Here is a 16,427-nt window from a genome sequence, read left to right on the forward strand (position 1 = left end):
TTTTCAGCGGCCTGGAATCAGGGATTTAGTGGAGGCTAAACCCACCGAAACCCATCTTTTACCAACCTTTTTATTTGCGGACTATACAGTTTACCCACCCTGTTTTTTAGGTTGACATAAATGTTTATGACCTAAATCCATAGTATACATAATAGTAAGTAGTATGAAATTGATGTAAGTTATTTAAACATAGGGTCTTTCGAGGGAGAAAAAAGCAAAAATGACTATAGGCCTATATTTCTGAAGATATAATCTGCGATCTGCGAGTCTCCAGATCTACGCGCCACTGAGCAGAGAGAATAAATGAATGTGTGAAGATGCAACTGGTTTGTAATTATTTTGTTTCCCTAATAATGGTCACTGACTGGAGGTCATAGTCTACCCACCTTTTTATTTACCACTACGCTACTGCCTATAATGGATCAACGCAGGCTGCATTTCAATAAATAACAAATTTAATGATAGGTCTCACAATAACCAGTCTGGTATGAGCATACAATGACACGGGCCAAATTCTTTGCAATAGGTTGTTTGCTAGAATTTAGACTCAAACAAGTGTCAAGGTTGTTTCAGTAAGCCTAACATGCATGTTAGGTCAGAAATCAGCCTGTCCAGTTTGCCCCAGAAATGAATGTCGCCTTTGTAATGGATATCAGATAATAACTGCAGCAGATCCGATTTCCAGCCATTGGGAATAAAAATCAACAGGCCAACACATCATACATCTGATACGATCCACGTGCTGGCATATAAAACAAAATGTGGGATTATATTTCAACTGGGGTTTTGCCCTTTTATCAAAGGTTTTGCCCTTTGGTTGGAGTTAGAAAATAATCCAATTTAACGGCCAGAGCTCAGTATAAAGTGTTTGCGCTGAAGGTGAAGCGCAGATGTTATTTAGCCTTGGATTTCTGCTTTACCAATTCATGATGAGTGACTCGGTGTCACAGTATAATTTAACTAATTCCAGTTTATGCAACATAGACCTGTAATTTTAGGGCAGTTGTTCACTTGATACAAACCGCCAACAACAGCAGCTGAGGTCTGACAGTAATTCAAAAACACACAAGACATTTTTCAGACATCCGAGCTGTATTTGTACGATAAAGTTAAAGCCTAGGAGACGAAGGGAAAACAGTATTTTACTGTCATGATTTCGGGCCACAAAAGTTGCTTGCGCGTAAATTTGAGGCGTCATTTTTCATTTTGAGGAAAACGGATTGGATCACGGGGATTTTTTTTTTTAATGCAGGTGCATCGTAGTCTTCGTACTATAAGCCATAGCTTACATCTAATAGTATGAAGGATAGGCCTATATAGCTTGTTTTCCGCGTCAAAGTATCAAAGTACACGACACGCAACCACGTAGGCCTATATCCTTAAAATTGCGGGGGTTGATTCCATTGTTGATTAGTCGGGCAAGTAGCCTACATAATAATAGCAATAATAATACTAATAATAATAACAATAATAATAATAGTAATAGGCTAATAATAATAATAATAACCAAAGCCGTTTAATGACAAAATAGTCCATAAATAGTATATTTCATGAAGTCTGAAATGTGAAACATTATAAAACTTGACATCTCCATCTGAGCCTCAGGTAACATATGTAGCCTGCATGAGGGGGAGGCTGCATGCCAGTGACTGTCTTTGTTCAGTTTTTACAGCAGGGGGTTCGTGGTGTAGTACTGTAAACGGTCTCTGTTCAGTTTCTTCTCCTTCATCCTCCTGTTCTGAAACCAGATTTTGACTTGGCGATCTGTGAGGTTGAGCATCCTGGAGAGCTGCAGACGCTTTTCTTTGTTGATGTAGACGCTGAAAAAGAATTCCCTCTCCAGTTCCCTTATTTGATATTTTGAATACGGGCATCTTTTCTTGCGCGTCCTTTGGCCACCTGGAACACAGTAAAGGTGAAGGTCAGCGTTATACGTGTAATGGCGTCAGATGTTATACTGCAACAATATGAAATCAATAGGCTGCTTCTTGTTCTGAAATAGCATTGTGGCCTGCAGATGTGCAGCTACCTGGGAGTTCAAGTGTTTCCTTCCTCTACCACTGGAGGCCTGCAGGACCAGGCGTTTGGTAAACAAAAACTGGACTTGATAGTGAAAACATGCCGGGTATAGGATTGCATGGAGGCAGTTGTGATGGCTTGAAATCGGCTAAACCATCGCCAGCACATATTTATTTTAAGAGTGAGGGTGTGGGCCTATAAACCCAGTCAGTATCATGTAGCTGAAACGCGCATGGTCCGCTTTTGATTTCACTGTGGATTATGAGATGTTGTTTTTGTGTTAGAGACGCGAATTCTTCACATCTTTCATGGAAATAAATTGTTAAATTTAAGTCCTTGTAAATCCAATGATTTTTTCCAAATTATATAAATAACGAGCAGGGCTTCAGTCTAATTATAGTCCAAAGTCTGCGGTTAAATACCTCAATACCTATAGCCTATATACAGCCTATATATAATAAAGCAAATTATGAATAAAAAAAAATGTTCAGCCCTACATATTCACCATGAACATGATCACATTTCATGGCACAAACAACAAGACATGGCTACAAACTGGAGAGATAAATTAAAACAGTTTAAATCCTTAGTGGCATAGCAGCCTTTATTACATAATTTTGCATATAAATGAAGTTAGGTTATTTCAACATAGATATGCAAAAGAAGTGGAGATCTTGTTTGAAATCTTGGATGATGGGGCTAAACGGCAAAGTCTTCACGGCCAATTTCAATCCCAAGCACGTGATCTTGTCGTTTATAACATAGTTTTGTTATAGGGTAAATCTGCAGGCCCTCCATAAACCTTACGTGCTTATAAAACAGCATATAAAAGCTTTAACAGCAACGCGTTAGATTTTTCCTCCTTCTTGCATGAAGCCCGGCTGTGTGCGGGGCTACTTACTGCTGTTTTTGGTGTGTTTCTCCTCAGTGTCGCCGGGGGAGGACTTGGGGCTGCAGCTCTCCGCCGTGTCCGAGCCTGGAGCCGGAGCCGCTGGGCTTGTTTTGGTGGCGAGTCTGTCCGTGTCTGCGTGTGCTGTCGGTGTGCTTTCTGCATAGGCCGAGTCGAAAAACTGATCAAACGCTTGCGGCAGCACCCCGTTTCTGCCCACGCTGCCATAGAAGCCGGGCGGCGGATTGGAGCCGGAGTGGCTCACGCTGGGGCTGTTTTTCACGAACCTCTCTCCCCCCAGTGAGGTCGGGCTCGTCCAGCCGTCCCGGTGCACGATGTCCTCAGTGTAGCAGTGTGAGAGGCTCCCCCTGTGGTGCCATTTACTGGAGGCATCAATGCCATAGTCTCTGAAAGCGACATCTCTCACGGACGGGACCTGTGGCAGAGTTGAGGACTGGTAAGAATATGTCATGGGACAAGAGGACTGACTCTGGGTTAAATAATGAGGGAGACTCGAGAAGTCGGTTCCGGAGACGTAGTAAGTGCAGCTCGGCAAATACATATTAGACCCGGGGATCCGCTCATCAAAATCCATATTCTGCTATTGCCGCTGTCCTATAATAATCCTCGCATAGTTCCTCTGCGGCGCTGCGCTCCAGTCACTTTGAGGCAGATTGGTGGAGCAGAAATCCTTAGACGTACAAGCTGACGTGGGGATCCATCTCTATCCATTCCTGAGGGCCAAAGCCATGTGACCACTGGCACAAAATGACAGATACGCCTCAACTGATGTGTAGGCTATACGAGTCAACGAGTTTATAAAGTAGACCTGGGCTATATTGGAAAGGAAAAATACTGAGACGAAGATTTACATGGACTACATTAAAGGCTTCATTTTCACTGAGAGAGCTAAGTAGTTTACTACAGTTTAATTTTCAGCGTATAGATTGGTAGGAGCTATTTTAGTGTCTATAGGCTATCATCGTCCTTTTGGAAGCTCAAACACATTGCAAAAATATAGGCAAAAAGAGAATTACATTTTCGGTTGATTCTTCAAACAAGGACTCGTCCTAATTTTTCCTTACAGTTCATTATAAACCTAAACCTCACCTTAACCCTAACCTTAACCTCTGCGGAGACTATGTCTGTTTCCTTAAACAGAGACGAAAAACATATTTTTCGACCAGAAAGCGAAAACCTATATTTTCCTATATAGAAAATAATAAAATAATAGCCATAAACTGTGGCACATAAGGCTGAATCAGTTTTGAAGTGGCAACATGTAGCCTGAGACTGCAATGCGCAAGCTATAAAGCACAAAGATATCGTATTGAATAGCATTCAATATGCCACACTGCCCGTCAATTTAGAAATAGTTAAACTATTTCTTTTAATGGATGTAATCGTTATTTAATCATTTGATTATCATTGCGTCTTCCCTGCAGCTAATAGTGGGTATGAATTCGTCGTGTCTCTCTGTGAATTTAATATAGCTCTTTCTATATATAGACTAATCTGTTCCACAACTGACGGAGCAGTGTGAGTCATGCTGCACTTTTGGTAGGCATCAGTCCAGTTTGGCACCCGGGGACAAAAACACAATAGCCTAAAGAAAGGCTTGGTTATCTGCTTTACAGTTGGCTGTGTGGCTGTTTGGGCCAACTTGCACCCTGGACCATTTTCAGAGGTCAGAGAGAGCAGAGTGTGCAGGCATTTCGGCCGCTGGACTCTGTCACCTACATGCCCAAAATAGAGTTTAAATGCTTCCTGTTTTTGCCTGGCACGAGATTAAAAATTGATAAACCTCCCTTTTAAACAGGCCTACTCTAATGTTGTTATTGCCACGTGTGCTTGCAGTGAACCAGCATATTCCACTTCTGCTTTAAGACTAAATGCCTGGAGGATTGAAGCCTGGACAAATGGAAAGGATCAGGGGAACTGAGAAGAAGGCCAAGCTGCATGTAGCCTGAATAAAGTTCACTGTCCTATGAAGGTAATTAGTTTGTACGCAGTCATGACAGAGCATGCGTTTAACGTTTAATGCAAACATACTGGAGTTGTTTATAGGCTATTAATGATCAAGGTATTTCTGAATGTAGCCAAGAAGATCCCAGCCTTCACTATCGTCTCTGAGCTTGTTCTCTGTTTGCAAGGCCTTGTTCAAAGCTTTGGACACGGGCTGCTTCCCTCACTCCAATCTGTTTTAATTTGTCATCACTTGTGCGCTAAGTGGGCGCGTGTGAAACATTTCACTAATCTAGCTGTGCAGTCCATTTTGAAATTTAGTCCCAAATCAGTTTCCACAGATCAAGGATGGTGAATTTATCATCTGGAGGGAAACATTAGGTGACTGTGTGATAGTTTATTTATTCTCTTATTTCTGCCCAGTGGTTTGTTGTTTGTTGTTGTACATTTGATATATTATTCAGTGATATCCATGTAGTGAGTAAATTGGTGTTAGCTGAAACAATAAACTTGACTGTGACTCCTGTTTGTTCGTTGTTGTTTTTTGAAGTATTAGGCCATTCTGAAATGTAGATCAGGCCAACTTCATCAATTTGAGTGAACGATTGATTATATGATCGGATAATATGATCGAGCTGTCAGCTTCATGCTTTAGGCCGAGGCAGCGGGAGTGGCCTGTTGCTCAGATTAAACCTCCTTCCTCCTCGCTGTACAACACATTTCTCAAATAGTTTCACCTCACAACTGTTTAGATTAAAGTCTGAAAGGAACATATTGTCGGTTAGCCAGGTTACGGAGCATTAATCTATGAATCTATATGGCAGTTTTCATTAGAATCGAGCAGCTAATAAGAAGTGATGTAGAGGTAAATAAAAAGCAGGAAAACTTTGACCTTCATAAGGCACAAATCAATTATATTTTCAGAAAAGTATTAATTTATGCTTTCCCCCTTAAATGAGCCTCTCTTCATACAACTTACATCAGTTTGATAGTTGATATACTCTGAATTTCATATAATAAAGATTTATGTCAACCTAAAAAGGTTGGTAAACTGATCCGTTTATACCGCTGCATCCCTGGTTATAAGTCATTCATCCAGGCTAAAGTAAAATTTCAGTTACAGCCACTGATATGAAAAAGAGGCTATAGATTTCCTTGATAAAATTTGTAACATGGCGGATCTATTTATCGAGCAAGTGAAAGTCATGTTTGTTGTTAGTTTGTGAGAGTTTGAGATGGGCTAAAGTAGTAAGGATAAAGGACGGGGAAATAAAAGCCCTGCGACTCTCTTATCTGTCCTACTGCATAAAGGTCCTTCCAAAATAAATGTGGGGGGTTTATGTGAATTACCGAGGTTGTGGGGCGAAAATGCAAAAACTGAAAGTATAAAAATAGAGCTGTAGTCAGTAGGTGGCTGTTTGTTTGTCTCTCAGCGGTAAATCATGCTTTTCAAATGATATATGATATGTAGATTACACCAACGATTTTGTAGGTTTCCCACAATTTTCCTTCGACAGTTAAATGGCACATGGTGCAACTGTCCCAAAAAGCTGTATACCTGCCTTTCATGGTCCCCGACATCATTTCACAAGGGGACATTTTCTGATATTTAGGCTACTGTCCCGCTTAACATTCGCAGTTTAAACAAAAAAAAAAGTCTAATCACAGAGGAATCATTGCAAGCTGCTTGATTTATTACTCAAATAGAAAAATCTGTTGTTTTTTCACGTGTCTTTATGTGTGAGGCCTCTAAAATGTTTTAAAAAGAATACTTTGGAAATATTAATATTTGTGTAGGATTTTTATAGCCTAGCAGCGGTTAGTGTTAACTTGAACAAAATCACAGAATTATTAAATATGTCTCAGACACACTATGATATATGACACCAGATTTACATATAATGCCAAAATGGTCGAATCATATGAATTTATAGAGGCAAAAACTATAGGTGAGTCATGTCAGGTATGACCGTATAAGGATTTATCGTAATGTCAGCCTCCATGTGTCAACACACAAACTATGTAGAATGATTTCTAAAACAGTACCAGGCAAAGATTTATATGTGATCTGTTTTACTTTTATTTCTAAACTCAGGCTGTATAAGGACAGGATGGTTCTTTTAGTGTAAACTGTGGAACCATTGGAACCATTTCCATCTGTGGAACCGCTTGAATATCTAAATGCTTCTTTACTGATTTGATAACTGCTCCGTTTAAAAGCACCTTCTGCTTCCCTATAAAACAGATGTTTGTTTTTTTTTAGTGCTGTGCTTCCAAAAGAAGGTCCATGACTTATTACAGGAGGTTGTATCTGAAAGTCTTGAAATGTTGATGAAACCAAAATATCCTCTTACCCTTTGATTAAGTATCTTCATTGCTTAATTACATCACTCTTCTCCATTGTCACATTATGTTATGTGAAGTGAGCAAACTTCACCGATAATTAAGAGAAGGAAAAAACATTTTTTAGAACACAATTAAAGGAAAATAGCACTCATTTAAAGAATTCATATGTAAATAAATAGATCAGAGATCCAGAGATATTTTTAACATAAAAAGAAAACACAATCCAGATACCAGAGAACGAGGACTTGAACTTTTAATGTCAAGATGTAAAAACCTGAAGCTGCTCCAGGAAGAGAGAGAGACGGAAAAGATGGTAAAGACTGTGACAGCACCCAGGGGGGCTTCTGGGGATCAGGGTGCTTTTTGGGGTTCAGAACTGATACCACTGTAAAATAAGACTCATTCATGCAATAAAACCCCCCAAAAAAACATTTTCTTGGTTCACTAAATCAACATCTCATTCATTATCTATGGATCTTGCAGCCCTAAGCCCATAATCAAATAATGAAAGGCAGCAACTTTGGTTTACACTCCTTGTCCCAAATCAGACATCAATCACATCGTCTGTCTGTCTGTCTGTCTGTCTGTATTCCTTCCTATCACTTTGGAAATGTGAATATTCACTGTTATGACATTTTATTCTCCCATGCAATGATTTATGAATCTATATTTTGCATCATCTTTGCTCGTCTCTAATTCGGTGACAATTCTGGCTAAAATCCAGAGGTTGACATAATTGCAAATCATGTGGTAAAATGTGGGGGATATAAACAGAAAATATGAGGAAAATACGTAAAAATAAAATTATTTCAGTAGGAGGAGACAAGTGCAAATTCATGATTTTCTTTTCAGGCCTAACAAGCGGAGAATTTGATTGTGTTCAGACTTGTGTTGCCTAAGAAGGCTAAAGAGTCACTACTAAAGGGAAAATGTTTTGGGTGACATATGTACATACTCCGTTCAGTTTAATGCACCATAAGTATTTTGGTTTATTTGTTGAGGGCGTTTTTATGACAATTTGCTTCAATACAATTTTGTCTTTACCATGGCTGTAATTGATTTCCCAATAAAGATTTTCGTTCTGGTCTGACGTTCATTCGTTTATAACACTTTGTTTTGATTTCAATTTTCTTAAACCCTACACACCCTTCAACGTGCAGAACAACTTAATAAACAGGAAACCACAGCAGCCTATAACTCACTGAGACTGCAAACAATGCTTATTTTTCATCCACAACATTTCGTTGGGTGAACAGCATGTCAGTATGTCCTAAAAACATCTCTCAATTCACTAACTCTAATTTAACACTCAAAATCCTTCAGTATCAATCAAGGAAGGAGACAATGCATGAAATATATCAGCCTTTTATTTCGCCTTTTTAAAAAAAAAAAAAAATAGGCTATATACTGTAGGCCTATATATTTCGTAAAATGCCCCGTTGAAGCTTTAATTCTTTGGACTGGACACTTCTTTGTTGCAGTGTGAAATCCGTAGTCTCTTTTTTCATTATGCACAAAATCGAAATGTTTTAAATTTTTCAGAGTTTTCAGAGCTTTACAATTATTATTATTATGAGCCTAGTATTATTACTGCTAGCCTAGAATTATTATTATTACTAGTAGTAGCAGTAGTAGTAGTAGTAGTAGTAGTAGTAGTACAAGTAGCCTAGTAGCTTAGTGGTAGTAGCCTATAGGAGTGGTGTTTTAGATGTTGTTAGTATTATTATTGGCAGTGGCGTCACCAGCATCGGGCTTCCGGGGCTTTAGCCGGGAATGTTTTTTGACTAGCCCCGAATCTTTTGACAGAGGAAAGCAAGGAGGTTTTATATTAACCGCATCCAGGAGTGTCACTGGGCCGTGCGTCCCGGGAGTGAATTTGACGACGGAACGCGCGTTCCGGTTCTAAAAAAGTAAATGCAGAGCAATACCGGTGTTTGCACCTGTTTGGGGCGCTTAAACAACTGGTTTTGTTCGTTTTACACCAAAGTTTGCCGGCTGGGTGGTGTTTGGATCTTCGGGCCAATCAGTGCATCAAAACGGAAAACTCCACCCAACCGGGAAGCGGGGATATATTAAACAAACGCACAATCAAATGACAGGCACAGACGGTTTAATCTGAGCAGCGGAGCTGACAGGTTGTGTTGTAAAAATGTCGGGAAAGAAGAAACTAGACATTCTGTTCTATTTTCAACCCAATGTGAGCGATAACACAATGTGTTCATGTGAATTTAACTTGTAAACAGACAGACATTTTCACACGATCCATCTTTGTAACTGAAATTAGGCCTACTAATTTAGTGTAAAGTTTGCTACCAGTGAGTGAAGGAATATTTAGCTATCTATTTGCTATGTACTGTTATTTGATTGACTGTAGCCTAACGTTAGATGAAGCAGTGTATCATATATTATCTTTGAGTTTATCTGAATATAGTTTATCTCCTATACACAGCCATCACTTCTGAATACTTGCACTGCTCTATTTAACAGAGCCAAATGGAGGCACGAGGATCAGTCTCAGATTGGAGACAGACCAGCAGAGTTCAGGTGACTAGATAATGTACAAAGTTAATAAAGCTAAAATAAGTGTATTCCTGGTTTACCCTTGTACACAATAATATTCCGTTTGTAAGCAAGTCTCAACATGGTGCATTAATTTAGACCAGTGATAAGGATTAGCTATGTCAGAGTCATGTGGTTATCTGAAATTAATCAACACCCCCGGCCAATCAAAATAAATTAATCCAGCACATGTATAGATAATATTAATGAGAGCTAATTGAGAGCTGCCTGCTTTTCTGTCGTGTCATGTTTCCTCTAGCAGGAAGAAGTTGAGGAAGGTGGCAGAAAATAGTGATACTCAGGTATGATCACCTTCAAATGGGAAAATGCTAGTAAAATAAGAAACAAGTGAATTGTATTTTTTAAAGGTAATGTTGTCCATTCTATCAATATCATAGGAAGGACAACAAGAGATTGAGGAAGTCAGAGTCAGGGAGACAGCAGAGAGCAGCCACACCAACCAAACCCCAAATCCAGGCAGGACTCATCACCCATGGCTTCACTAAAGCCTTTTTCTGTTTATTTTGTTTTCAGCTGTTAGTGCTCAGTGTGATGGAATCTTCCATCAAATTATAATAATTATGTAAAACAATTCCATTCCATTATAATACAAAGGCATGTTATAAGATATTTAATTTTATACATTTTAGAGTCAAGTTAACAACTGTATAGCGATGTGTAACTTGGCTTGTAACGCAGTAGAGTGCCCCAAATACTACCCAATTTGTTCTGTGGGGTACAATATCATATATATTATTCATCCCCGGTTCATCCACATTACTTGGGCTCAGCCCCAAATGTATTCAAACCTGGTGACGCCCCTGATTATTGACTATATCGCATCACTGTTATTACTGATTCATGGCAGGCTCATACATTCAGGCCTGGATGGAGGTTTTTGAGTCAGATGCATTAACCTGCTCAGCTGTTAGGGGGAGCAGTACAATGAAAATGGACAGGAGGGAAACCACATCTGTCTGCAGAGGAGAAAAACTTTCTGACGAGACTCAGCCGTTGTAGGTATAACGGCAACACGGTGTATGCATGGGACATAGTTATAACACGACTCCCACAAAAAAATGTATTCTCAGATATCAAACATTCTCAGATATCCCAGTGCCTTGGAGACATCTTGAATGCCTTGAAGAAAATGACAAATACATGTGGCTGTTTTTCTCCTGAGATCTGAGGAGGACTTGTGCGACGCGTGATATTGAACTTGTTAGGCATGTGTTATGCAATAGCCTACATTTCTTTTTTCTTTTTCTTTTTTTAAAATCAAATTCAAAGATGGTTGCGAATGAAGCCTGTATTACTTACATGCACACCGCTACTTCGATGTTAGTGCGATTAGGAGAATACTGCGATATCTGAGGAAATGGCTCATGTTAACACCTTAATCCTATTATGATACTTCGATTAAGGTCATATTTGGATTATTAATACTGCGATGAAGACCCGTGGAGTCCTGTGATTTTAGTGGTGTTTTTGAAGGGTTGTTTGGACCCGAATAGGCCTGTCCATAGGCTTCACATACTCTGAGCTGTTCGTTTTTATACCTACTACCGTTATTTACATCCAGTTTTCATTCTTAGAGTTTCAACACCAGATAAATTGGGTGAAATATTAGTTACTCAATCGTAGTGTACAAGATCACATGAATAGCGGAATATCAACATAGCCGTCTTTAACTATACGCATGTAAACATCTTAATCAATTTGAAGACTTTTGTTTCAAAATTACATAGGCCTAACCATTTGAAAAAAGCACTTATTGTTGCAAAATAATTCATAGCACAAAAAAAACGAATACTAGGTCATACAATTAAAACGAATAGTAAGGTATTTACAAATGTATAATACTCAAACAGACTGGATTATATTTCATCCAAGGAGATTTCGAATGATGAAATTCTGATTTTTTTTTCCCAAAAATTTTTTTTTATATGCAGCATTTTAGAAACGAAATTTCCAATTGTCTTAAGCAAAGCATGGGCAAAAATATATTATTGTGTGTAAACATATTCATTGATTTAGGCATGCCGTTTGTTTATCTGAGTCCTTCTTTGTCAACCACTTAGTCGCATGTAATATAAAATTATTTGAAATATATGAAAAAATATTTGTAATAGGCTTATATAAAAATATTGCAAATATGAATGGAAAATGAATAAATCCACATTGTCATTTCACACAACTCAAGCCAAATAAGGCGATGCTGAACTATTGAGAAAGCTGAAATAAACGTTTAGGTTTGTAATTATGGAGTATAAAAATTAAGAGTATAAAAAAACAAAAAAAACAAAAAAAAACTATAGGCCATTGCATTGATCAACCCTAACGAAAAATCACTATAATAAACTTCTATAGCCTGTAACATTGCTATCGGAAATCATTGTGTGTCTGTGCTACTAGTGATTTAATTTAGACTTTCTCGTGCTTCAATGTATTTTTTTTAATCTCCTAACCCTAACCCTAGGGATATTATCACTATAACATCCCTATAATATTCAAAGAGTGAAATATTATCTGTATGATGAAATTATTGCTCCTTGTTTTCCCTTAACGGCTGTGACAAGTTTTGATAGGGTAACAAGTATTCTTTCTATTCCATTACACACACACACACACACACACACACACACACACACACACACACACACACACACACACACACACACACACACACACACACACACACACACACACACACACACAGACACACACACTTGTCAGCAGCCTACAAAATAGTTTTGGCTTGAATCGCTCCTCATATGGAAGACAGTGAGCTTCAGCCGGTTTCCAGTCTGCTGGCGCTCTGTTGCGACACACAGAGTCTGTGCTGGCGGAGTTTCGCCACTAGATGGCAACATAAAGTCTTGGTGGATCAAATAGACCGAAACTCGGTGCTACATGAGGGCTTCATAAAGACATGAAATACATACTGCACATCATGTTAAGACTAAAGGTTTCAGTCTTTCATCAGTTTAGGGGACACTGCCTGTTTGAAATGACATAAAACCTTTACAGAGACTGATGCAGTCTTTCACTGATAAGCGTCTCTGTTTAATTTGGACTGAAAAAGGTGAATGAACATCACAAGGTAGGTTATATTGCGTCTCGCAAACATTTATTGGGAAAAAAAAACTTTGGCTATTGCAGTCAAGAAAGGGAGAATAGATATAGTTGCAGTCAGATAGTATTTACATGTTTAAATAGGCCTGCGTTTCAATACTTTGAAAATATGACTGAGAGGCATAAATTGCATATATAGTCTATAGCCTGTTGAGTTGTACTGTGGCTCTGGGCAAAATGCCCAGACTTTATACATTGGAAGGAAGACAATAACAATATTGCCTTAGGTGTGGGCTAACTTATTGTAATATTCAGCCTGTATTCTCACCTTTGATTCCATTTGACGGATTCGGTGACAGGCATTTTAAATTGACTGATTGCATTTCTGAAGGCAGGGAAGTAGTGGAGGGCAAGCACGCCTAAACTCTGTTCACCCACCTTTTAATTTGTGGAATAGAGTTTATCTACCTCTTTACCTTTTTAGATGAATCCTCATGAATGAAATCCATAGCCTAGGCCTACATCATAGTCAGAAGTAAGTTGATGTAAATTATATGAGGATAGAATATGGAGAAAACAAACAAATTAATGCCGAAAATATTCTTGTTTTTTGTTTAGGCCTGTACTGGCGGTTGTTTGCCTCATAGTTTACCACTACATCACTGTCTAAAGATATACTGAAATATAGTCGAGAATTCTTTAGGCTGCAGCCTCTCTGCAACGAACTGACTAAACTGAAGTGGAAGGGGCAGGGCAGCTGGATGCCACAGGCCCACAGACTGGACACAATGTCTTATCGTTTTGTGAAGATTATAAGGAGATCCACGTCATACATCCCTCGGAGAATCGCCTTGGTCAACATGTTGCAAACCATTTCCGATCCTCTGTCAACAGGCCACATCGACTGGTTCCAATTAAAACGTGAGGAGGGAAACGTAGGCCTGAGTGAATTTCCAAAGCAGAACCACCTTGGCGACAAAGAAACCGTTCATAATGTAATAAATTATAGCACAGTTCATTTGGATGAAGGCGCATCCAGGTCCCTCTTTTCCCCCTCTTTCAGTATATATCTCCAAAGCTAACTGGTACTCTTGAATTTATTGACGACTTTCTTCTCCTTAACGCGCCTATTCTGAAACCAGATTGTCACTTGTCTCTCTGTCAGATTTGTCTGGGCGGATATCCTCCTCCTTTTGTCCTTGGTGATGAATTTATTGGTGGCGTACTCCCTTTCCAGTTCTTTTAGCTGTACCTTGGTGTATGGCACACGCTTCTTTCTCCCACGGCGAATGGAGTTGTCTCCACCAGATATGGTGTCTGTAAAAAAAAAAACACGTTCAATATTATATCTTAACCTACTTGCTACAGATTAGGAAAGCATTTCATTTCCATCATGTTTCTTCTCAGTGTTTCACATGCATTATACAGAACAGAACCAATCAAATGGGACAGTGTAAATAAATAAATAAGAGCCTTTCACTTCACATCAGATATTGCATGTGTAAGTCTTTTTAAGTTATATTGCAAAATCTTACGTACATTGCGTTGTTATTTGTTACAAAACGTAGAAATTACCTTGTAAAGAGGATTTCCATAGAGGATTTGTCTGTGGCTGGTCCTTGGTGCAGTAAACTTGGCCACTCCAGCCGTTGGTGATCGCCCATGGCTGGTATGGCTCCATGGGCAGAAGAGACTCGTGCCGGGGCTCGGGGGGAGCGCTCAGCGCAGGTACGACGGGCACGTCCAGGTAGCTGGGCTGGTAAGGAGCCGAGGAATAGCCTTGATAGAAGGCGAACTCTTTCGCCCTGGCCGGCAACTCCTCACCAGAGACTGATGTGTCCATGTATTTATCCCCATAGCCAGAGGGCTGCGCACAAGGCTTGACGCTGCTGTGTGACATCCTACATGGGTAATAACTGCTGCCAAAATATCCATAGGGCAAAGATGCATTGGGCGAACTCTGGGTAGCTGAACAGGGGCTGCATTGTTTGCCAGGCTCCCCCATGCCAGAGACTGGCACCTCACTCGCAGTGTAGGTGGTGCTCGGAGCCAGCGAGGTTGGATGCGCTAACAAATTCCTGCACTGGTTTGCAGCAAAATTGCCTCCTGTAAATCCCTCCATGGTTTTGCTTCTTTCATCCAAGCCGTTGTCGTAGAGGAACATCACCGGGTCAATCCAGTGTGAATGGAGAAGTAATGAGGCGGTCATAGCATGCCCTACATCGAGACGACCAGTTCTTTTTCAAAATCCCCTCGACTGAACACAGATAGCGACTTTCAGAGAGTAACGATACCAACATGCCTGAGTACATAAAGATCGCAAGGTTATTGGCCAGGGCCAAACACGTGATATGCAAAGGAGATGATAAACGTCTAGACAGCAGATAATGCAGATCAAGCTCTATATTTGTGGAGATGTTCATCAGCATTACTATCTTTTTATTTAAATCAGTCTTATTCATATTTTTCATTCATATTTTAGCTCAGTGATATTACAATATTTCACTGAGGGGAGCCTACAATCCTACTGCCTGAACAGGTATTAGGAAGTGATATCAGAACAGACTTCTATGTTGCAATTTGTACTGCAGCATCCGAAAGGCTAAAGGTGATATCTGCTTTAACATTTTGTACAGAATGGATGCGTAATTGCGCACGCCATTCCAATTGCGCAGGCAGCTACGTTAAGGATAAGCCAAGGAAGATTTAGCCAATCTGGATTCAAAATCAATTTCGGATTTCTATTAAAAACTAGAGCTTTAGCGAGGCTTATTACTGCGGCATGAGCCCGGAGTCAAAAGTGCAGATTTTTTAATAAAATACGCCAGCAAGTTCTTGAATTGACTGAACTGTTTGAAAGGCTTTGAGTTACGTTTTTCATGATTTCGCTGGCAGCTTTTGTATTTTCTAAATACGAGACTGCCTTAAGGATGTGACATTTGAGAATATAAAATATAAATGCATTAATAAATGAAATTATAGTCTCGGCTCATGATAGAAAAAGCGCATCATAGCCCAATGGTACTATAATCTGTCAACGCAAACACAAGCTCAGTGTCGACAAAATTGCAGAAGCAGGCCTCGTTTGGCAGCGCTCTTTTCCATACGGGTTAGACACGGCTGGAGGCCAAGGTCAAGTTGAAAGTTAGTCTGGTGAAATAGGCACTTGACGTCAGGAAAGCCCGCGGAGACACCACTGCCAAATGCCGAAGAGGAGACTTCATCCACAGGGTATGCTTGTTTCATAAAGTGGTCCATGTGTAACCCGTTTTAGGGAACTTTTCCTCTTTCTTTTATCCTGCCAGTCTTTGGCAATAACAACAAAACGTGTTTTACGCGCGTTAACGAAGGGTTAAAATCAAGGTTCGAGTTCAACTATTTTATCACGCTAACAGTAAAAAAGTGACCTCGGTAAGAAAATAAAACAACCTTGATTTTTTTTTCAGGTTTCTGCATTATTACACTATAATGCGAAACATACATCCAAGGGCGGGTTCTGTATCCTTCACGCAAAAAGCAAAGCTAAAAAGATAATGTCTAGGATTAGAACACAGTTTCTAAAGTATAGAAACGA

The 16,427-nt window shown here is 39.6% G+C and overlaps 2 protein-coding genes across 2 annotated transcripts; both read right to left on the reverse strand.

The window, feature by feature from the left end:
* Positions 1-1,666: 1,666 nt before the first annotated feature.
* Positions 1,667-3,617, reverse strand: hoxa11b (homeobox A11b). The gene is made up of 2 exons (XM_071516061.1): positions 2,921-3,617; positions 1,667-1,899 (listed from the first exon to the last, which is right to left on the reverse strand). The coding sequence occupies exons 1-2, from the start codon at positions 3,501-3,503 to the stop codon at positions 1,667-1,669; spliced, it is 816 nt and encodes a 271-aa protein (XP_071372162.1). The 5' UTR covers positions 3,504-3,617.
* Positions 3,618-13,931: 10,314 nt separating this feature from the next.
* hoxa13b (homeobox A13b) lies at positions 13,932-15,062 on the reverse strand. Its single transcript, XM_071516096.1, has 2 exons — positions 14,429-15,062; positions 13,932-14,170 (listed from the first exon to the last, which is right to left on the reverse strand). Exons 1-2 carry the CDS (start codon positions 15,060-15,062, stop codon positions 13,932-13,934), a joined length of 873 nt encoding a protein of 290 aa, XP_071372197.1.
* Between the last annotated feature and the right edge of the window lie 1,365 nt (positions 15,063-16,427).

This window comes from Centroberyx affinis, unplaced genomic scaffold (genome assembly GCF_046629955.1).
Source record: "Centroberyx affinis isolate AG114_WGS23_722 - 3 ecotype Tasmania unplaced genomic scaffold, CSIRO-AGI_Caff_v1 ptg000392l_1, whole genome shotgun sequence".
Taxonomy (NCBI): Eukaryota; Metazoa; Chordata; class Actinopteri; order Beryciformes; family Berycidae; genus Centroberyx; species Centroberyx affinis.

What these genes read in the sequence shown, in the direction of transcription:
- hoxa11b (XM_071516061.1), bottom strand. Translation starts at nt 3,503, where the DNA reads ATGGATTTTGATGAGCGGATCCCCGGGTCTAATATGTATTTGCCGAGC. An exon ending in GAAACACACCAAAAACAGCA is followed by an intron (nt 1,900 to 2,920) that starts GTAAGTAGCCCC and finishes ACTGTGTTCCAG; the next exon opens with GTGGCCAAAGGACGCGCAAG.
- hoxa13b (XM_071516096.1), bottom strand. Translation starts at nt 15,062, where the DNA reads ATGACCGCCTCATTACTTCTCCATTCACACTGGATTGACCCGGTGATG. An exon ending in ATGGAAATCCTCTTTACAAG is followed by an intron (nt 14,171 to 14,428) that starts GTAATTTCTACG and finishes TTTTTTTTACAG; the next exon opens with ACACCATATCTGGTGGAGAC.